This window comes from Leucoraja erinacea, chromosome 2 (assembly GCF_028641065.1).
Source record: "Leucoraja erinacea ecotype New England chromosome 2, Leri_hhj_1, whole genome shotgun sequence".
NCBI lineage: Eukaryota > Metazoa > Chordata > Chondrichthyes > Rajiformes > Rajidae > Leucoraja > Leucoraja erinaceus.
The window spans coordinates 51,499,190-51,523,379 of record NC_073378.1 but is presented as its reverse complement, the minus strand read 5'-3'; the positions used below and the strand labels follow the sequence as shown (position 1 = coordinate 51,523,379).

Genomic DNA, 24,190 nt, shown 5'->3' with positions numbered 1-24,190 from the left:
GATTTGGCTGGTCCAGGACAAGTTGCTGGTGATATTTACTCCTAGGAACAAAGCTTTCAACCATCTCTTTTTCAGCCCCGGGAATGTACGTGTTCTGCTTCCTTTCCTGAAGTCGATCCTATCTCCTTTGTCTTGCTGACACCGAGAGAAAGGTTGGTGTCTTGACACCAGGTTATGAGGTTCTTAATCTCCTTCCTGTACACTGTCTCGTCATTATTTGATATCCGGCCCACTATGGTGTTGCAGTCCATGAATTTGTAAATTGAGTTGGATTTATACTTGGATGTGCAGTCGTGGGTGTATAAGGAGAGAAGAGGCTGAGAAAGTAAGCATGCAGGTACAGCAGGCAGTGAAGAAAGCGAATGGCATGTTGGCCTTTATTACAAGAGGAATCGAATATAGGAGCAAAGAGTTCCTAGTGAGACCACACCTGGAGTATTATGTGCAGTTTTGGTCCCCTAATTTGAGGATGGACATTCTTGCTATTGTGGGAGTGCAGCGTAGGTTTACAAGGTTAATTCCCGAGATAGCGGGACTTTCATATGCTGAGAAAATGGAGCAACTGGGCTTGTACACTCTGGAGTTTAGAAGGATGAGAGGTGATCTCATTGAAACATATAAGATTGTTAAGGGTTTGGACACGCTGGAGGCAGGAAACATGTTCCCGATGTTGGGGGAGTACAGAACCAGGGGCCACAGTTTAAGAATAAGGAGTAAGCCATTTAGAACAGAGACAAGGAAACACTTTTTCTCACAGGGAGTGGTGAGTCTGTGGAATTCTCTGCCTCAGAAGGCGGTGGAGGCAGGTTCTCTGGATGCTTTCAAGAGAGAGCTAGATAGGGCTCTTAAAAATAGCGGAGTCAGGGGATATGGGGCGACGGCAGGAACGGGGTACTGATTGGGGATGATCAGCCATGATTACATTGAATGGCGGTGCTGGCTCGAAGGGCCGAATGGCCTACTCCTGCACCTATTGTCTATTGTCTATTGAGAACGCATCTTTGCGCAGTCCCCGTGCTGAGGATTATCGTAGAGGATGATCTGCCCTCTATCCTCACTGATTGTGATCTATTGGTCAGGAAGTCATGGATGATGTTGCAGAGATGAGTACTGACTCCAAGTTCCACAAGTTTGGCAAAGAGCTTGGATGGGATAATGGTACTTAAAGCAGACCTGTCGGCTATATATAAACGAGCCTGATGTAGGTGTCTGTCATAGACACAAAATGCTGGAGTAACTCAGAGGGACAGGCAGCATCTTTGGAGAGAAGGAATGGGGTGGAGATGAGAAGATGCGACCAGTGGTAGGATCCTGTTGGAGCTGGCAAAAGTGTTCGAGGATTACTGTATGTCCTCTGGTCCTTGATTTCCCAACTCCGGGCAAAAGACTCTGTGCATCAACCCGATCTATTCTTCTCATTATTTTGTGTACCTCTATAATATCTCCCCTCATCCTCCTGCGCTCCACAGAATAGACCCACCCTACTCAAACACTTCATATAGCTCACACCCTCTAGTCCTGGCAACATTCTCGTAGATCTTTTCTGAACCCTTTCAAGCATAACAATATCTTTCCTGTATCATTGTGCTCAGAATTGAACACAATATTCTAAATGCGGTCTCACCCACGTCTTATACAACTGCAACATAACCTCCCAACTTCTATACTCAATAATCTGACTGATGAAGGCCAAAGTGCCAAAAGTCTTTTTGACCACCTTATCTACCTGCGACTCGACTTTCAAGGAACCATGCACCTGTACTCCTCGATCCCTCTGCTCTACAACACTACCGAGAGACCTACCATTTACTGTGTAGGTCCTGCCCTTGTTCGATGTCCCAAAATGCAACACCTCACACTTCTCTGTATTAAATTCCATCAAACATTCCTCCGCCCACCTGGCCAATTGATCCAGATCCTGCTGCAATTGTTCACAACCATCTTCACTATCTCCAAAACCACTAACCTTTGTATCACCCAGTTTAATATCACCTACAAATGTACTAATCCAATGTTGTAACCCATCTATGAATATCTAGCTTTCTCTGGGGGTCTATATATAAACACTGTTGTAATTTCTACATGGTGAAACCAAAATACATAAAAATGGCCTTTATTAAAATCTGACAATGTGCACTTTAACCACATGTGATTTTTTCTATTACAAATCTCAAATTGTGGATTACAGAGGTAAATAAATAAATGATGGGTCTTTGTCCCAAACATTATGGAGGTCACTGTATATGCTGTATATGACTGCTGATGGGGTGGAAGGTGAGGACTAGGGGGACTCTGTCCTTGTTGCGAATAGGGGGAGCAAGAGTGGAGCTGCTGGAGAGCCTCATCTATAATGGAAGAGGGGAACCCCCATTTCCTAAAGAATGAGGACATCTCCAATGATCTTGTACGAAAAACCTCATCCTAGGCACAGATGCAGCATAGACGGAGGAATTGGGAGTAGGAAGCAGGGTGGGAAGAAGTGTGATCTAGATAGCTATGGGAGTCAGTAGGTTTGTAGTAGATGTTGGTCAATAGTTTGTCTCCTGTGATAGAGACGATGAGATCCAGAAACGGTAGAGAGATGTCGGAGATGGTCCAAGTGAATTTGAGTGCAGGATGAAAATTAGTCGTGAAGTTGATGAAATCAGTGAGTCCTGCATGGGTGCAGGAGGCAGGCGTCAATGTTGCGGAGGTAGAGTTCAGGGATAGGGCCAGTGTTCGCCTGGAACAGGGATTGTTCGATGTTCGAATCAGGCATAGCTGAGCCCCATGCGAGTGCCCATAGCTACGCCTTGGATTTGGAGGAAGTGGGTCTCTCTTATCCAGGTCTTCCAGGGATGAATGTAGGGCCATGGGGATGGCATCAGCCATGGACCTGTTGTGGTGCTAGGTGAACTACAATGCATCACAGCTGCTTGGTAGACTGCATTTAATGCATTCCATAACCGGCCTCTCAAAGCACTGCATGATGGTGGATGTCAAGAGATGAACGTTGGAGATGTGAGGCAGCATTTTGCTAGCTGTGCCGCAGTGCCAGTATGTTTGTATAATCGTAACATGCAAGCAACTGGCATGGGTTATACAAACCCACACCAAGAACATTAATTTGTTTCATTAATATTTCAAATGGACTACATTCATACCCTGTCGTATTAGGTGGAACTAAAATACAATAATAAGGAAAAATAAGGGGAAAAAAATCAAATGAAGGGACCAATTCTTCCCCTCGACTAAAACACCCCCTGCGCTTTGGGTGAAGCTACACAAGGTTGATCAGATTTAATTGCCAAGAATCCACATGATACCAGTTTCTAATTAACTTAAGAAATGTGTTACAATCAGCATAAAGCAAGCAGATGTACCTCTGTTTCATTAAGTTTGACAGACTAGTCAATTAAATCATGTGTGTCGAGATGGGCTTGTACAGGAGCCAGTTGTATGTATTGGCAGAAATTTAATCAGTTCCAAATATAGTTTTATGCTTTCAAAAGGAAGCTCTCAGGTTTTACATTTTATTACGTGAGGCAAGAAATGTATTGACCCAGAAAAATCCTCATTACTCACACAATTGAAGGCTCCCCGCATTCTGCCATCGTTTTCCAAGAGTCCTCATCCAGTCCACTGTAAATTCCATTATTGTTTACTACAATGATCACTATTGGCAGATTATACCTAAAATAAAGCAAATAGTTAGTACAGCATCCCAACCTTGTAAATGTAAATCATATGATAACAACGCAGTTTTTTAAAGGACATAAAGTGCTGGAGTAACTCAGCAGGTCAGGCAACTAATTTGGAGGGCATAAATAGGTGATGTTTCAGGTCGAGACCCACTTCATACCCTCCTAGGTTTCTACAAAGCAGTTTTTTTAAATGGTCAAGATTGGTATGGCAATTATAGCACAATTTCATCAGAGTAATAACAGGGTTTCAAGGCTTAAAGGTGGCAGAATGCATAAAGATGCCTTGCATACTCTCGGGTTTGAAAAGATAAGCTGAGGTTTAACAGAGGTATTCGATTTAATAATGTAGACGGAGAGAAATTATTTTCTCAACTGAAGAAATCAAAAATAATCTTGATTCCAGAATGAAAACAGAAACTACACAGTAGGCAATGGGAAAATTGACCACTGTTCAGACAGATTTCTGTTTAACAGGTTTTTAAGACTGGAACCGATAGTCACACAGCGTCGAAACCGGCCCTTCTGTCCAACTTGCCCACAATGACTGCCCTAGCCAGTTGCCTGCCCCTTTTCCGGGGTTACGTCCGTGCCCGGGTGGTGTTAGAGAGGGACTACGCGCTGCGCTGTCCAAGGGCGCCCAGGGGGATTTCCGGGACCGCTGGGCACCGCGGGGGGGTTGAATGCATCTTTGACAAGGATTATAACATAGTTGTATAGTAGTTTATTTGGTATATTTGTTTGTCTTGTAATATGGTGGTGGGTTCAGTTTCGTTTTGTTGTATTGTAAATATTGTTTTTTAATAATTAAATTTTTTTTTTTTTAATCATAAAATTTTAAAAACTTGCCCACGGCGAGATGAATTGTTTTCTTTTAGCTATAACTTTACACAAAAGTAAATAAACATAATTAAGGCACGAAGAACACTGATCTAATTGAACTGATCTAATTGAACAAATCAATTTACAAAACTGATCAAGGCAAATAGGGCTCTATTATTTATATTCCATATTTAGCTACTGAAATGAAGAGACTACTGGCACATGACATTCTGCTTGGGTAGCTACAGCACCTCGTATATCGCTTGGGTAGCTTATAACTCAACGGTATGAACATTAAATTCTCCAATTCCAAGTAAACCGCCATTCCTCACCATCCCTCACTTACACCCCCCTACCCACACAGAGTTCCCCCACCATCACATTCACCCTCCTCTACACGCTCATCTACCATCCCTTGGTGCACACACATTCCCTTTTATCCCTGTTTCTCCTCCCCAATCACTGTCAGGCTTTACATATCACCCCTCTTCTTTCCTCATCTGGCACCCTTTTGTTGCCTTTTCATCTCTAGCCTTTGTAACATGCCACCCATCTTCCCATCATCTCCCCATCCCCTTCCTGGATTCATCTATCTGAGTCTGAAAAAGCGTCTGACCCAAAACCTTACCTATTCCTTTTCTCCAGAGATGCTGCCTAACCTGCTGAGTTACTCCAGTATTTTGTGTCTATCTTCATCTACCAATTGTCAGGCTTTGTCCCACTCTCCACTACTCAAATCAGTCTGAAGAAAGGATCCATCCCAAAATATCATCCCTTCATTCCCTCTGACCCGTTGAGTTCCTCAAGCATTGTTTTTTTGTCCAAGATTGCAGCATCTGCAAACTCTTGCATCTCCTGTTCCGATTATGTTATTACAGTAGGCAACAGGACAAAGTGCAGAAACGGCTTATCCCATACTGCATACTAATAATAAGCCTTTATTGTCATTGTACTTAGAGATACAACAAAATTAGGAGAGCTACTCCTGATCAGTGCAATCAAAACAAGTCCAAACAAGACAAAGTCACATCCAATGCACTCAATACGTTATTTTGCACTGGGAGAATATTACACTTTAAATTTAGTAAATACTTTAAAGGATTTACTAGTGCACAGCAACACATACATACCTGAACAGCAGGAAAAGTTACACTGATTTTACTAAATGTCTCACCTACTCTAAATTCTCAGACATAGTCTATTAGGAAATAAAGTAATACACTTAATACCAACTCTCCTGGATTGAATTTGATTCAATTTCAAAAGACATATGTGGAAGGCATGCTGACCTAGTCCTCAATGCAAGAGAATACACTGTTATACTTCCAGGACCTGTTAAGCGCATGTCCCACTTGGGTGACCTAATCTGCGAGTTTAGAAGAGTGTCTTTAACCTTCAAACTCGCTGCATGGTCAATACGAGGTCCTAGGAGGTCCTATGAGGTCGCTGGAACTCTCCTGCATGCTTGAGAGTAGCTCCCACCTACTCGCGGCCTCAGCTAGGTCGCGGAAAAATTTTCAGGATATTGAAAAATTTTCCGCGAGTAACATTTGGTCGGTATGGGTCTTTTTCACTCGTAGTGCAGTGGAGTGGGGTCACTATTTTCTTACAGGCACTCGAGGGCAGCTGTAGGCAATCTCCTTCGCCAACCGGTCACTTTGATTGGCACTTTGGAGTTTTCAGGACCAAGGAAAACCTACCGGTAGGTAAAATGCCCGCTAAACTTTTTATCTTGGTTTGTTGGTTTGTAACTATTTCGCGGAAATTTGTTTAAGCCGTTTGTGGATTTACTCCTCCACCCTTTGCTGTAACGGAGAAATGTTTACATATTCCTGTAGTGTTTTTCCTCCACATTTTGTTTTGAAAATTAGAAAATTTGGTTATTAATTTCCCCGCTTTTAAAAAAAATAAAAAACATCAAAAAAATTTAAAATCAAGCTGCTGCATGTCACAGATGTCCGAACACAATGGATCTCATTTACATATGATATGACATCACAATGGGACAGGGGTGGGAGATTGGAACCTTCACGTGGTCCCACGAATGCAATCAACCTGGCGTGCACAATCAAATAAAATCAAATAGAGTGAGTTATCCTACCCCCTCCCTATCAATCCCCTCCCTCTCTACCCCCTCCACTTCTACCTCTACCCCTCCTATCCTCCCCCCCTCCACTCCACCCTCCCCTCCTTCATCCACACTTCTTCCTCCACTCCACCTCTCCACCTCCTCTTCTCTTCCCCATCCACCTCCCCTCCTCTTCTCTCCCCCTCCAACTCCCCCTCTTCTCTCCCCCTCTTCTTCTCTCCCCCTCCCCTTGCTTGCCTCCCTCCCTCCCCCCACTCCCCTCTCCCTCCCCTCCACTCTCACCCCTCTACTCTCTCTCCCTGTCCCCTTCCCTCCCTTCCACACCCTGCCTTTCCCCCCTCCCCCTTCTCTCCCCCCACCGTCTCTCCCCCCCTCATCCCCTCTCTCTCCCTCGTCTCTCGCCATCTCCCCCCTCTCCCCCCCCCACCCTCTCTTGCCACTCAGTACCAGTTTATATACACTATGTGCTTCCATGGGGACACTGCAAAGGGAAGAATGCGCTTTGTGGGATCTCTCTTGTCCACAGAGTCTTCCAAAGTACCTTGTGGATAATTCAATACTCTTGAAGCTTAATCACTATCATAATGAAGAAAATCCGGCAAACACCCCTAGGAAAATCTGACCACGCTGCCATTTTCCTGCTGCCGGAGTATAAACAGAGAATAGTTCGGGAAGCGGTAGAGACGAGGGACGTAAAGCGGTGGTCCGACCAGTCAGAGGCCATGCTGCAAGATGCACTGAGCGATGTCGACTGGAATATGTTCGAAGCAAGTTCCAGTGACGTCAGTGAGTTCACGGAAGCAGTCACGGACTTCATTGCAACAGTAACCGACAACATCGTCCCCACGGTAAGGGTAAGCACCTTTCCGAACCAAAAGCCCTGGGTAGACAGGTCCGTTCATGCGGCCTTGAAAGCTCACACCGCTGCCTACAACTCGGGCTTGGCATCAGGAAACATGGACGTCTACAAGGCATAGTCCTACTGACTGCGAAGGGCGGTGAAGGACGCAAAAAGGAGGTACAGGGACAAGATGGACACTACAATATTCAACCTCTCCCTGGACAAGTCCATGGACCCTGCCTGCTTAAAAAAATCCATCATTGTACCGGTACCAAAAAATGCCTCCCCAGCCTGTCTGAATGACTACCGTCCGGTGGCCCTTACCTCGGTAGTCATGAAATGCTTTGAGAGGCTGGTGAAGAAACACATCTGCGCCTTCCTTCCTCGGAACATGGACCCGTTGCGGTTCGCATACCGTCCGAACAGATCCACGGACGATGCGGTCTCCCAGGTTTTGCACACCGCTCTCTCTCATCTTGACAGCCAGAAGGGGGGCTACGTGAGGATGCTGTTCATAGACGTCAGTTCAGCCTTCAACACGATAGTCCCCACCAGACGGGCCGGGAAGCTACTGGAATTGGGGTTCAACACCTCCCTGTGTGCCTGGGTCCTGGACTTTCTCACCGCCAGGCCCCAGGTAGTCAAGATGGGAGGAAATACATCGAAGTCCCTCACCCTGAGCACAGGATCGCCCCAGGGTTGCGTCCTCAGCCCCCTATTGTACTCCCTGTACACACATGACTGTGTGGCTAGGTTCAGCTCCAACTCAATAATTAAGTTTGCTGACGACACTGTGTTGGTGGGCCTGATCTCAGACAACAATGAGAAGGCCTACCGGGAGGAGGTGGCTGGTCTAGCACTCTGGTGTCAGGACAACAGCCTCCTCTTGAACATCAAAAAAACGAAGGAGCTGATCGTGGACTTTAGGATAAATGGGGATCCTGTGGATAGGGTGAGCTGTTTTAAATACCTGGGAGTCCACATCTCTGAGGATATGACATGGACAGCACACGCCTCAGCACTCATGAGTAAGGCAAGGCAGCGCCTTTACCACCTCAGGCAATTGAGGAAATTCAGAGTGTCTCCGAGGATCCTCCAGTGCTTCTACGCAGCGGCTGTGGAAAGCATCTTGTCTGGAAATATTACAATCTGGTTTGGGAATTGCTCTGCCCAGGACAAGAAGGCTCTGCAGAGAGTAGTGCGTTCAGCCGAACTTCACTCGGCCCCCTGCAGGAACTATGCATCAGAAGGTGCAACTCCAGAGCCAATAAAATCATGGGAGACCCCTTCCACCCCTGCAACGGACTGTTCCAGCTGCTACGGTCAGGCAAACGCCTCCGTTGCCATGCTGTGAGAACGGAGAGGTTGAGAAGGAGTTTCTTCCCAGAGGCCATTCGGACTGTAAACTTCTATCTCATCAGGGACTAACTTTACTGAACGTTTTTCCTTCCAATATTTAATATGTAAAAGAATATGTGTGTGGTTATGATTGTGTTTATAGTTTGTTTGGTTGTTTGTTTGTTTGTCTTTTTGCACAAAGTCCGCGAGCATTGCCACTTTTCATTTCACTGCACATCTCGTATGTGTATGTGACGAATAAACTTGACTTGACTTGACAAGCTGAAAGCCCACAAACAGCAATAAAATAAATTAACAGATGATAAAAACCAAAAAAATTGCTGAAAACAAAAAATAAAAACCAAAAATGGTGGGAGATGTTGGAAATACTTAGGAGGTCAGGCGGCATGTTTGAGGAGAGGGGCCGTGTTACCATTTCAGGTTGAAGACACATCAGTTTATCTCTCTTGCCGCAGATGCAGCCTGACTCACTATTTCCAACATTTTCTGTTTTTATTTTAAATTATCAGAAGATGCGAGAAACATCTAACAGGGCAGGAAGAATCTGTGGAGCGTTAACATTTCAGGTTATGGCCATGCAGCATATAGAATCATAGAAAATAGGTGTAGGAGGAGGCAATTCAGTCCTTCGAGCCAGCACCGCTGAAAAGCCAATGACCATAAATGTCAAACCAGTTTTTCTTGTCACAGATGCAGCCTGACTTATTGCTTATATTCCCATCAATTTCTGTTTGAAATTTGCCTATCCATGTTTTTCAGAAATGCTGCCTGAGTTCTCCAACTTATTTTGATTTGATATCACCAGATTGTTTTTCTTTTACTCTAAGAGTATTAGTGTAGGATGGAACGGCAGATGCTAGTTTAAACCAAAGATAGACACAAATTGCTGGAGTAACTCAGTGGGACAGACAGCATCTCGAGAGAGAAGGAATGCATGACATTTCGCGTCTAGACCCTTCCTCAGACTGAGAGTTGGGGAAAAGGGAAACAAGAGATATAGACAACGATATAGAAAGATATAGAACAAATGAATGAAAGGTATGGAAAGAAGTAATGAATATAAAGGAAACAGGCCATTGGTAAGTGAGAATGAGAAGCTGGTGCGACTTGTGTTGGGGAGCGATGGAGAGAGAGGGAATGCAGGGGTTACATGAAGTTAGAGAAATCAAAACTGATACCACTGGGTTGTGAGCTGCCCAAGCGAAATATGAGATGCTGTTCTTATAATTTGCATTTAGCCTCACTCTGACAGTGGAGGAGGTCTAGGACAGAGGGTCAGTGTGGGAATGGGAAAGGGAATTAAAGTGATTGGCAACTAGGAGATCAGGTGGGTCCAGGGGGACTGAGTGAAGGTGTTCAGCAAAACCATCGCCCAGTCTACGTTTGGTCTCGCTGATGTATAAGCGTCCAAATCTTGAACAACGGATACAATAGATGAGGATGGAGGAGGCGCGTGAACCTCTGCCTAACGTGAAATATCCTCAAGACAGAATCGAGGGAGGAGGTATAGGAACAGGTGTTGCATTTCTTGTGGTTGCAGGGGAAGGTACTTGAGGTGGGGGTGATTTGGGTGGGAAGAGATGAGTTAACCGGGGTGTTGCGGAGGGAACGGTCTCTGTGGAAGGCGGAGATGGGAAGAGGTGACTAGTGGTTGGATCCCGTTGGTGATGGCAGAAATTTTGGAGGATTATGTGTTGCATGTGATGGCTGATGGGGTGAAAGGTAATGACTAGGAGGACTCTGTCCCTGTTGTGACGAGGGGAGGGGGAGCAAAGGCGGAGCTGCAGGGTACCGAGGAAACACGTGGGAGGTCCTCATCTATGATGAAAGGGGGGAACCCCCGTTCCCTAAAGAATGAGGACATCTCGGATGTCCAGGTATGGAATACCTCATCTTCGGCGCAGGTGCAGCGTAGATGGAGGAATTGGATGTAGGGGATAGAGTCCTTGTGGGATCAAGAAAGGGGAGATGTTGGAGATGGTCCAGGTGAATTTGAGTGCAGGATGGAAATTGATGGTGAAGTTAATATGAGTACCCATAGCTACACCTTTGATTGGAGGAGAAACTGAAGGGTCTCGATCCGAAACATCGCTAATTCCTTCTCTCCATAGATGCTGCCTCACCCGCTGAATTTCCCCAGCATTTTGTGTCTATCTTTGATTTGGAGAAAGTGGAGAAGTTGTTAAGGGTGAGGACCAGCAGAGAGTGTTAGTAGAGGCAAATTGGCAGGTTCTGCGGTCGAGGAAGAAACGGAGGGCTTAAAGGCCTTCGTGGTGGGGAGTGGAGTGACTGAACACCCATAGTAAAGGTGAGGGAGTGGGGGTGCAGAAAGTGGTAGTCATTAAAGAGATGAAGGGCATGTGAAATATCTTGGACATAGGTCAGGAGAGATTGGACCAGGGGGGACAGGATGGATTCGATGTACATGGAAACAATTTCAGAGGGACAGGAGCAGGCAGAAACAATGGGTCTGCAGGGCAGTTGTGGTTATGGATTTTGGGGGAGAAGGTAAAACCGGACCATGCGGCGCTGGGAAATGATGTTGGAGGCTGTGGAGGGCAGACAATCAGAAGTGATAAATCAGAAATGGTTTGGATCATGGTCCAAGGATAAGTAGGGGAGCTGGCGCCTGGCCTCAGTGCGGTAGAGGTCAGCACAGCCAGACTACCACGGCACCTCCCTTGTCGGTGGGTTTGATGAGTATTAATTATACTCATATGGTGGCCTCGCAGCGACAGCGATGCCTCGTGCGCGGATCGACCCACGGTCGATGAGATCGTGGAGGACCACCCTGAGGGGAGAGGGTAAGAACAATGGAGGGCCCGGCGTGGGAGGACTGCCGTGAGGGAGGTGGGGTGAGAACAATGGACAATGGGGGGGGGAACAAAGGACAATGGGGACCCGGCGTGGGAGGACTGCCGTGAGGGAGGTGGGGGGGGGAGGACAATGGGAAAAGGACAATGGGGACCCGGCAAGGGGGAACTGTTCGTGGGGGGGGGGGGATCAAAAGGAGGAGCTAGCGTGCTTTGTAACTTTGGCTGCTATTTGTATACATTGTGTATGCAAGCAAAGAATCTCACTGTGCCTAGTCACATGTGACAATAAAGTCTTCTTATTCCTATAGTACCTGGTTTCTCTCTGCAACTTCAAGAGGGAGAATTCTGAACAGAAGACTCAGTGCTTCAGCAACTCTTTATTACATGGGCCTTTCCTGAATTGCTCGGGAAGTCTGCAGACAATAGCCATGCAGTCTGCCCCAGACCCCCAAAATCCATAACCACAACTGCCCTGCAGACCCATTGTTATCTAGCGAGGTCATCATCTTAAAGCTACACTCCACCTTTAATAGATGATACAAAATTTACTGCATGGAGGATGGAAAGTTGGCCCTACGCCTTACTATCTTGCTGACTTTAAATGCAATTTAAGTATGATTTATGTATTTGCATGCAGTCTGAGTATGTGCCTGGAATGCTGCTGCAAGCATTTTCATGGTTCCTGTACCTCACCATACTTCCGCATATGTCAATGAAGCTGATTTGACGACTATACTTCTTTGAAATGTGCCATGGGATCTTCAATTTACATGAAATGACCAATTTGGAGCATTTTGTTCCGCTCCGAATACATATTGTAAATAAACTTCCTGAAAATTGAGATTGCCTTGGATAACTGCACAAAATGCAGATATATTTTGCAATTGTTTGATAGATTTCCAAACATTCATTCATTTTTTTTGCCTCACTTTCCCCTGCTCCAAACTGCTTTCTCTGGAGCGGAAAGGCTACAAAAAGTAGTAAACACTGCCCTGTCCATCATTGGCTTCAAATTCCTGAGCGTGCATATTTCTGAAAATCTCTCCTGGTCCGAGAACACTGGTGCAATTATTAAGAAAGCGACCCTACTTCTCGAGTAAATTACGGAGAGTCGGTCTGTCAAGGTGGACTCTCTCTAACTTCTACAGGTATACAGTAGCGAGCATGCTGACTGGTTGCATCGTGGCTTGGTTCTGCAACTTGAGCGCCCTGGAGCGGAAAAGACTACAAAAAGTAGTAAACACTGCCCAGTCCATCATCGGCTCTGACCTCCCTACCATCGAGGGGATCTATCGCAGTCGCTGCCTCAAAAAGGCTGGCAGCATCATCAAGGACCCACACCATCCTGGCCACACACTCATCTCCCCGCTACCTTCAGGTAGAAGGTACAGGAGCCTGAAGACTGCAACTACCAGGTTCAGGAACAGCTACTTCCCCACAGCCATCAGGCTATTAAACGCGGCTCTGACAAAACTCTGAACATTAATAGACCAGTATCTGGTTATTTGTATTTTATCAGTTTATTTATTCATGTGTGTATATATTTATATAATGGTATATGGACACACTGATCTGTTCTGCAGTCATGCCTACTATGTTCTGTTGTGCTGAAGCAAAGCAAGAATTTAATTGTCCTATCAGGGACACATGACAATAAACTCTCTTGAATCAAGAAACCCCTCAACAGTGCAGTAAGGTATAACTTTAGAAAGCAATTAACCTTTGTAACTCCAAATGTCACTAATGCTTGCATGAGGGCCTCTTTATTGACAATATGTCAGATAAAGACTTTCTGAAGATGGATTGTATATATCACATATATTCAGTAACAGAAATAAAATTGCCTTGGAAACACTGTTTGACTTAATTACTAATGTTTTCAAAGTTCATTCCAAACCACATTGTGATCTATAAATGTTGAAAAATGTCCTGATATCATAACCCGGAATGGTACTTTGGGTACTATGGGTTGGTTTCCCACTATGAATGGAAGAATAACCAATGTATTTTGAATACTGGTGATGCAGTAAATGAGATGGAGGGTCACAACATGAAGCTCTGCCTCCACCGATGCTTCCTGACTTGCTGAGTTCCTCCAGCAGATTGTTTTTGTATGCAACTAATGCATTACAGCTGCTTAATAGGTTTTACATACACTAGATTTAAAATTATCAACAAGAAAATAATCAACTAATTCACTATTTTTTCTCCAAGAAGCTTCATAAACTTACTGTGAATTAGTATTTTACATAACGCGTTACCATTCCCTTCAATTCCTGCTGCATCAAGAAGCAGCTCATTTCATATGGATTTGCAAAGGAGTCAGGGGACATGGGTGGAGGCAAGAAGCAGAATTTGATTTGCTTCAGCACCCTATGTCAAGGAGAAGAAGCAACAAGATGTGCAACAAAGCTTCAGCAATCTGACTCCTGGAAAACAGGTTCACTAGGCATGTAGTGAACCTGTAGCGATATACTAGGTTCACTAGGCCTGTATTCACCACAGTTTTGAAAAAAACAAGAGGAGATCTCAATGAAATATATAAACCTCTATCATGGGTTGATGGATGCGATATAAGGACGATGTTTCCTGTAGCTAAAATTTGGGGGTCTGGAAACAGGGCCAGAGGCAGGATTCTAAGTCAGGCATTTAGAACTGAGACATTTCTTCATTTAACAGTAGCAAGCCTGTAGAATACTTCCATCAATATCGAGTGGTGGAGCCCACATCACAAAAGAAAGATAAATAAAAGGAGATATATAGAAACAAAACATATCAAGGCACTTGGAGAGAGCAGGACATTTGTGTTGAGTAGAGGATCAAACATGTTTGTACTGAATAGCTGATAAAAGTCAAAAGGCCGAATAACCTTTTTGTTTCCGTGTCCAAGAAAGTTTGAAATAACTAGATACCTAGTGTTTCTGCTCAAAAAATGCTGGAGAGAATAGTCAATGTGGACAAGAAGATACTGTAGACACAAAAAGCTGGAGTAACTCAGCGGGACAGGCAGCATCTCTGGAGAGAAGGGGTGGGTGACATTTCGGGTCGAGACCCTTCTTCAAACTGGTGAGGACAGAAGAGTTCCTTCTTCAGACTGGTGAGGACGGACAGAAACAAGAGTCATAGACAGTGATGTGGAGAGATAAAGAACAATGAATGAAAGATATGCAAAAAAGTAAAGATGATAAAGGAAACAGGCCATTGTAAGCTGCTTGTTGGGTGAAATTTAGAAGCTAGTGCGACTTGGGTGGGGAGAGAGAGAGGGGAGAGTGGGGAGTGAGAGAGGGAATGCCCGGGAGAAATTAAGTATGTGTAGGAAACAAACTGCAGATGCATTTAAATCGAAGGTAGACTTCCTCAGTCTGAAGACGCGTCTCGACCAGAAACGTCACCCATTCCTTCTCTTCAGAGATGCTGCCTGTGGAAAAGGCTGAGTTACTCCAGCACTTTGTGTCTACCTGAGAGAAATCAATATTCATACCACTGGACTGTAAATTGCACAAGCGAAATATGAGATGCTGTTCCTCCAATTTGTATTTAGCCTCACTCTGACAATGGAGGAGACCGAGGACAGAAAGATCTGTGTAGATTGTGTAGATGGACCTTACGGCCAGAGACGATCCAGATGGTGGGGTGATAGTTGGATGGGCCGTTGGGAGAGATGAAAAGTGGACGGTCCTCAGACTCAGGAGCAGCGTAGAGAGAAGATTGAAGTCTTCAGAGTAAAAAGCAGATGAAAAGGATTGACAGTTGGACAATCCTCTAATTGAAGTTGAAGTAAATAGACAATAGGTGCAAGAGTCGGCCATTCGGCCCTTCGAGCCAGCACCGCCATTCGATGTGATCATGGCTGATCATCCCCAATCAGTACCCCGTTCCTGCCTTCTCCCCATATCCCCTGATTCCACTATCTTTAAGATCTATACCTGATATTATATGACCTGCCATATGACAATTAAAATACGCATTACAATAAAAATCATACCATGTAGGCCGGTGACCTCATTCAAATGAATGCAACCACGCCAAGCCTTTTAGTACAGAGTGGATGCATACAAAAAGCAAAGCCTACAGCTCTCAACCACGATTAACTGTCATGGGTCAAAATATAGCCTCCAGATGAGAAATACGATGGCATCTGATCTCCAGCATATTCTGCACTTTAGTTGTCTTTCTTACAAATAGAAATCTGTCCTATATTGATAGTTGTGCAAGATGAATTCAGCTTGCAACAACATCTCTGTCTGCACTATATTGTTTGCACATATGCAGGTACTAATATTCAGGAAGATCACAGTTGGCCATTTACCTCAACATCACTTTTCAGCACTAACTCCATAATCCTCGATTCCCCTAATGTTGATAAGTACAGGATATACTTCAATCAATAAACTGCGAAACATTAAAACAGTTTCTAACAAAGTACTTTCTAGAGACAAGCAGTCATACAGCATGGAAACAGACCAATCACCCATAAGTTACACCAGGAGAGACAATCAGTATGTAAGAAAGGGAATCTTACGGTGGTCATGGGAGGTTTCAATATGCAGGTAGAGTGAGAAATTCAGGTTGGTACTGGACCCCATGAAAGGGAATTTGTAGAGTGCCTCCGAGATGGTTTCTTAGAGCAGTTTGTAGTGGGGCCTACCAGGGAAAAGGCAATTCTGGATTTAGTGTTGTGCAATGAACCGGATTTGATAAGGATACTCAAGGTAAAGGAACCACTAGGAGGTAGCAACCACAATATGATAAGATTTAACCTGCAATTTGAGAGGGAGAAGGTGAAATCGGATGTGTGGGTATTACAGCTACGCTAAGGGGACAACAGAATTAAATGGATGTTCCTTTAGGAAGGAGATGAGGAGGAATTTCTTTAGTCAGAGGTTGGTGAATCTCGGGAATTCTTTGCCACTGAGGCCAAGTCAATGGGTATTTTTAAGGCAGAGATAGATGGATTCTTGATTAGTACAGATGTCAGAGGTTATGGGGAGAAGGCAGGAGAATGGGGTTAGGAGGCAGAGATAGATCAGCCATGATTGAATGGCAGAGTAGACTTGATGGGCCGAATGGCCTAATTCTGCTCCTATCACTTATAATGTCACAATTACCAGTGGCCACCTATCTTATTTAATTCAATCTAACAACACTTCTCCCATAGCCTTCTATGCCCAGGAAATTCAATCCATTCATCCAGACACTTAAATGCTAGCAGTGATTCTGCTTCCACCACTTTCTCCAGCAATGTTGTCCAGGTACTCACCACCCTCTCAGATTGCTTCTAAATCTCTTCTCTCTTTTCTCTAGATTTATGTTGTTCAGTTTTATCTTATTCTGATATGGGAAACGTTTCTGGTGGTCTACTTTTCTACATTTATATCTGTCAATTTTGTTCCCTCTTAACCTCCTCCCCTCCAGGAAAGACAGACTTAGTTTTTCATAATAAATTAAACAGTCCATCCCAGACAACAACTTGATGAATTTCCTCTGTACCCTCTGTCACCATCACATATCTGGAACCTCTACCCCTTGGTGACCAGAACTCCATGCAGTACTCCAGCCGAGTTCTGATAAGGTTTTCTAAATATGAAGCTTAATCTCCTTGCTCTCGTAAACTATGCCCTCACTGATGAAGCCCAGCATCACATATGACTTCTTAACCATGTTACCGATCTGTGCTGCCACCGTCATGGGTCTTTGGCATTGTTACACTTAGGTCCTTCTGTTCCTTAAAACTACCCAAAACCCAACCATTAGTGGTGCATACCTCAGCTCATTCAATATATCACCTCACATTTTAACGGGATTAAACTCCATCAGCCATGTCTGAATACATTTCACCTACATATTGACATCATCCTGTTGCCTAAGGCTATCCACCAAGTGTTAAGACACCATGAACATCTCTGCCAATGTTCACGTCAGCTGCAAAGTTAAGGGCCTGTCCCACTTGTGCGTCATTTGTGCGTCATGCAGATGGCGCGCAAAGATTTTGTACATCCCAAAATCCTGGGGCGCCACGCACGACCGCACATCACCGCCTACGTCGCCACGCACCATGTAAATGACGCCACGTGGGACAGGCCCTTGACTGATCATGTCTCCTTTATCCACACACCAATTGTTCCAGTAAATTACAAATAGTAGGAGTCCCACATCGATTCCTGTAGTCTGGTCACAGACACCCAATCATAAAAACAACCTTCTACCGTCAACTTCTGTCTCCTGTTACAAATCCAGTTAATCAATGTGTTCTAGATCCCATGGGGGATAACATTTTAGATTAATCGTCCCATGAGGGTTCATCAGGCTACCATCAGGCTATTAAACATTACAATCTCCAGGCAAGTTCTCAACTATGTAGACTTGGGAGCATTGTTTTTGTCTTTACAGAACACTATGATTACCTAAGGTACACAAAATTGCTGGAGATACTCAGCGGGTGCAGCAGCATCTATGGAGCAAAGAAAATAGGCGACGTTTCGGGCCGAAACCCTTCTTCAGACTGAAGAATAACCTCATGGAACTGAAAAATAACCTCGTGGAACCCCCCTCGTAAAGTCCCGGCTCTGGAACTCTTTATCCAGAACTAAAAAATAAACTTGAACACTATGATTACCTATCTATTCAGCTGCTGCAAGTAAGAATTTTATTGTTCTGTTTTGGGACATACGACAATAAAACGCTCTTGACTTGAATCTTGGCAAAGATCTGAATGAAGTCCATGTAACCACATCTGCCACACTGTCCTCATCACTTTTTTGCATCTTCAATGATACATTCAAATTGGTCAGATGGGATCTGCCCTTGACAAACTATGCTGGCCATCTCAGATTAGTCCCTGTCTTTCCAAATGCTCATTAATCCTCACCTCAGAATTATTTTCCCATATCTTCCCACGACTGATGTCAAGATACAGATATGTAATTTCCAGGCTTTTCTCTGCCGCCCTCTTGAAAACGGTGCCCGCATTTGCCATCCTTCAGGCATCTGGTACCTCACCAGTGGGCATCAGAGATTTAAAAGGCCCCCATTGTCCAACTTTATGTCAGTTAAGGCATCGAGTACCCCACTTTCTTTATTTTGAAATTAAACTTCACCTTCACTGAATCCTCAGTCCGTTTCCTTTGTGAATATCAATGAAAAAATATTGATTTTGAACCTCACCTAATACCTTTTCGTCTCACACACTGAATGCATCTGTTGTCCTTAATGATCCCTGCTCTTTCCCAGGCTAGTCATTGACCCTTAACATACCCATTTATCCCAACCTTGTCATATCTTTGATATCATTCAACACCAAGGATTCCCTCACCATCCTTGGTTTTCATCCTCATGGGAATGTGATGGTTCCAAACGTTTGCTATTTCTCCTCGGGATGCTTCCCGCTGTTAAATGTAAAGTTACATGTAAATAGGCACTCGCTCTCTACCTTCACCAGGTTGTCTTATTTTCATGAAAATGGCTTTCCACCAACTAAAGACCTTTATTTTTGGTCCATTTCTATTCCCATCTTCTTCCATAACAACATGGACAAATACAGCATTATGCTCATTATCTCCAAAATGCACCACCAACAGCTAACCCCTCTGTTTGACCAACAACATGACCAAGACAAAGTCCACTGATGCTCCTTCCCTCCAATATCACTTAATTGATTATGAAAAACTTTGAGGGGGGCATTATTAAATGTTTTTCTTTATTAGTTGATTCACATTTCTACTGATCACATGTACATGTGCAAACTATATAGAGAGTAGACATTCAATTGAACCTCCAGCCCAAATAATTGCGAAGCAATTTTCTCACAACCTGATCTTCTCAATGTTCGTGGAAGAGGCACAGAGAGTCACGGATAGACTCCCATGTCAAGGCAGCTTTTGCCACATTGGCCTTCATCAGTCAGAGTATTGAGTATAGAAGGTGGGAGGTCGTGTTACAGTTGTATAAGATATTGGTGGGGCCACATTTAGAGTATTGTGTTCAGTTTTGGTCACCATGTTATAGGAAAGATGTTGTCAAGCTGGAAAGGGTGAATAGATGATTTACAAGAATGTTCCCAGGACTCGTGGGCCTGAGCTGTAGGGAGATGTTGAGCAACCTAAGACTTTATTCCTTGAAGAAGAATAAAGAACCAAAAGGCATTTTTCGATGAGGGGGAAAGATTTTATAGAACCCCGAGGGGTAACGTTTTTCACAAAGGGGGGTGGAAATAAGGAACAAGCTGCTGAGGACATAGTTGAGGCAGTTACTATCATACCATTTAAGAGATATGTATGCAGGCACATGGATAGGAGAGGGTTAGAATTTTATGGGCCAAGTGCAGGCAGGTAGGACTAGAGTAGATAAGGTTTGTTCGTCGGTGTGGGGAAGTTAGGCCGAAGGGCCTGTTTTCACACTGTATGACTCCATGGAAACAATCACTTTCTCAGTTTCAGCACTGATATGTACATGACATTACAAAGGTCCTTTCTTTCATACACTGGGATTTCATCAATCACATCACCTGCACATGGTCTCCACTTCCATCCCAGAAAATCCAAACGCACTGTCTCCTTCAACACAGATAACACGCTGATGCGGGGTCTGATCGTTGGCAATCAATGCTGCAGCGATGGCAAAACCCAGTCCTACCCCCATGGTGCCAAAGGTGCCAGCATCCAATCTAAAAGTAAAAACATCAGATGGAATTTGTTACAGTTTTTAGTGGCGACACAAATTAAATGTGTAGATAAACATCAACATCGCAAAGATATTGCCCAGCACTAGTGGAATCTAAACAAGTATTGAAACCAGTATCTCAAATCATTTTTCCTTTTCAATCAGATTATTGCTTCCTTGCATCATTACGACATTCACCTGCCTTGGTTCCACATTAGTTTACCTTCATACCCAGCAATAATTGTTGACTTCAAATTTCTCATTGCTTTGAGTTAGGCCCTAGCACTTTCTGTGGTTCTCCTACCACCCTTTGAGAGTTTATTTTTATGATTTGTTCACATATTTCCCACAATCCCATTGATTTTCTCCCTTGATCGGTTTCTAAGATGCTGAGTGCAGTTTTACTTTTTTTCCAACTGTTGTGCATCATCTCCAAATCATCTTTGCCAAATGAAATGGCATCTAATTCCCCGGCCTGCATGCCTTGTGTATCTTGTATGACACTGCAATATTCCTCAATATTTTCCACTCTCCACACCTCCAGATCTGCTTCATTGGTGAGAGACAACTGTATTTTAAATTGTGCTGTGCTTCTCGTTCATGGGGTCGTGGAGGTTAAATCACTGGATCAGTAGTTCGAGTTCTAGACCAGTGATCCAGGAACACGTTCAAAAGATGTCAGTTGCATGCCCAGTTGATGCGGTTGACTCTTACCAGTCTCCTCAGTTCAAAGGTAATTCAGGATGGATAATAAATGCAGGCCTTTTCAGCAAAATCCACATCCAGTGAACATATAATTAAAAAAATCCTAAAATATCCTATGCTCTAATGCTACAAAGAAACATATAAATTAGGTGCAGGAGTAGGCCATTCGGCCCTTCGAACCTGCACTGCCATTCAATATGATCAAGGCTGATCATCCAACTCTGTATTCTGTACCTGCCTTCTCTCCATACCCCCTGATCCCTTTAGCCACAAGGACCACATCTAACTCCCTCTTAAATATAGCCAATGAACTGGCCTCAACTACCTTCTGTGGCAGAGAATTCCACAGATATTCCATTACGTTTTTTTTGTGCATATTATACACCACCACTGAGAGATATACAAACAATTTACCCTGATACAGCCAGTTGAATTATTCTAAAGTAACATGAACCATTGAGACAAAATACAGGTTTTTGAGGAGATGCAAAAGTCAGTGATTAAAAATTCTACCACATTCTGAAGTCTTCCATTAGTTGCAATCTTGAAATTATTATGATTACCTATGTCTCGGCAAATAGTTATGTAGCATGGTCCGGCCAATGTCCATGGTGTTGGCACCCTCACTGACGATAATACAATCTTTTGGCAGCAGTGGTTGAATGGTGTGGAAAACCGTGTAGTAGTTCATGGGCAGAGATTTATGTGCTGCCATTGCCTAGAAAATAATAAAAATAGATTTATTAAGTAAGAAATACATCTGGTATGAGATTTGAAAAAGAAATGCCAAATAAAGCTCTTTGTCAAAGCATTAAAAAAAAGTTTGGTAAACAAAGAGAAGGGGAGTGATAGATTTCAAGAAAGCATAGATAAATTGGCAAAAAGAGCAGATGAAAGTTAAATGCCATATAGAACTGATACAGAATAAAGAGATAACATGTCATAAACCGTACAAAATGAAATCAGGTTTAGGCATAAAGGGAACACATTTATGAAGATGAAAGAATAAGCAGGAAGAAGTTTAAAAGGGGACGCGATTCCAGGGTATCCTGAATGCCTAAGAAACCATGGTTTTGACCACAACTATTGCGTCCATTTCTAGAGAATGCAATTTAGAAACTGTGTTTTGGAGAGGAAGCAGGAAGGATTGTTTAGAATAATCCCAGGGATGAATTACGTGTTCAGAATTTAGAAGCTGTAACTTTACATTTCACCACAGATATTACTTGATTAAAATGAAGGTGGAGATCTGGTTGGGCAAAGGGAATTTCACTGAACTGGCAAATTAATGTGGCAAATAAGGGGTAGTTAAAATCAGATTAAATGTTGTTGTCTGTGAAATGATTATTTCAGATTTTCAACTTTTGTAGTTTTGCAATTTTCAATTATTCATTACCATCTGGCACAAACATGTATAGGGAAGAAGGCTTCATTGTAGTTTATAAATAAAATGAGGGATAGTATCAGAACCATTAAGCAGGTAATGAAAATTGCCAGAAAAAGTAGCAGGTCTGAATTTTGGGAGCAGTTTATAATTAATCAAAAGGGCATCAATAGGGAGGAGATTTGGGTACATGAGTAAGCTTGCACAAAACATAAAAACTGACTTAGGGCTTCACTGAATATGTGAAGGTCAGTGATGACATGGTCTGCAGTCAGAGAATGGTGGAATTTATGATTGAGAACAAACAAGTGGCAAAACAATTAAACACTTTGTCAAATATGTTCTGTCAAATATGTAAGGAACAATGAATCTTGTGGGAGGATTTAGGGAAATCAGTATTCGGAAGTTGCTGCAGAAGTTAATGGAGTAAAAGCTGTTCACATGTTCTGTTGTGCTGCAGCAAGTAAGAATTTAATTGTTCTATCTGGGACATGTGACAATAAAACACCCTTGACTGACCAATTCCCAAGCCTTGATAATCTACATCACAGAGCATGAAATGACATGGCCCTGGAAATAGTAGATGCATTGACGGTCATCCTAAAAACTATTTTAATCCTGACGTGATTCCTATTGATTGTAGGCGAGGAGTGTAATGTTGCTATTTTTTAAAAAAGGAGCTAGAAAAAGTATGGTAAATTGCACATAGGTAGATCTATCGGGAAGATACTAGAATATATTGTAAAGGATGTCCATATTGCACTATTGGAAAGCTTTAATGTATTTGGACAATACATAAAGGCATAAAGTCTATGAAAGGAAAATCTTGCTCAACAAATCTACATGAGTTTATTTGACAATACAACAATATAAAATATAAAGGAATGCCAGTGGGTGTAGTGTATTCTGATTTTAAAATGTCTTTTAATTAGGGCCCAGAGAAGAGATTGATGTGGAATATTTAAGAACCTACAATAGACAATAGGTGCAGGAGTAGGCCATTCGGCCCTTCGAGCCAGCACCGCCATTCAATATGATCATGGCTCATCTCTGTTCTAAATGGCTTACCCCTTATTCTTAAACTGTGACCCCTGGTTCTGGACTTCCCCAACATCAGGAACATACCTCTAGCGTGTCCTAACCCTTAAATAATCTTATATGTTTCAATAAGATTCCCTCTCATCCTCAACATACGAATGAGGATAATCTAAGTATGGACTGAGAATTGGTTGACAGAAAGGAAACTGGTGATTTTCCAGGTGTCAATGATAGTGGGGAGACAAAGGAGTAGGTTTTAGAACTCCTGTCATTCACAATAAATAACCCCAAATGTAGGTTGGTGTTATAATCTAAGGAGAGGTGATGAGAGTGTGGGAAGAATTTTAAAAAATATGGAACTAATGTGCAGTACAGGTATATGTAAATAGCTGGTTGATGGCCAGGACAGATTTTGTGGGCTGAAGAGCCTCCTACTGTGCTTTATTTCTCTAAAACAATGTTTTTCCATGTTTGGATTAGGACAATAGACAATAGGTGCAGGAGTAGGACATTCGGCCCTACGAGCCAGCACCACCATTCACTTTGATTGTGGCTGATCATCCACATTCAATACCCAGTTCCTGACTTTGCTATCCCCTGACTCTGTTATCTTTAAAAGCTCTATCTAACTCTAGCGTGTCAAATCCCTTAATAATCATATGTTTCGATAAGATTGTCTCTCAACCTAAATTCCAGAGTATAAAAGTCCAGCCGCTCCATTGCTATGAGAATGCAGGGTGACTTGGACAGGTTGGGGGAGAGGGCAGATGCATGAAGTTTAATGCGGATAAATGTGAG

General features: G+C 43.4%; 1 protein-coding gene across 1 annotated transcript in view; it reads right to left on the bottom strand.

The window, feature by feature from the left end:
* The window catches only part of hacl1 (2-hydroxyacyl-CoA lyase 1), a 103,169-nt gene that overhangs the window by 12,972 nt on the left and 66,007 nt on the right, over positions 1-24,190 (bottom strand). The window contains exons 13-15 of the mRNA XM_055656747.1: positions 21,534-21,688; positions 20,111-20,269; positions 3,565-3,672 (exon numbers count right to left, since the gene is read on the bottom strand). Coding sequence (XP_055512722.1) covers positions 3,565-3,672; positions 20,111-20,269; positions 21,534-21,688 — 422 coding nt within the window. The remainder of the gene's footprint in view (positions 1-3,564; positions 3,673-20,110; positions 20,270-21,533; positions 21,689-24,190) is intronic.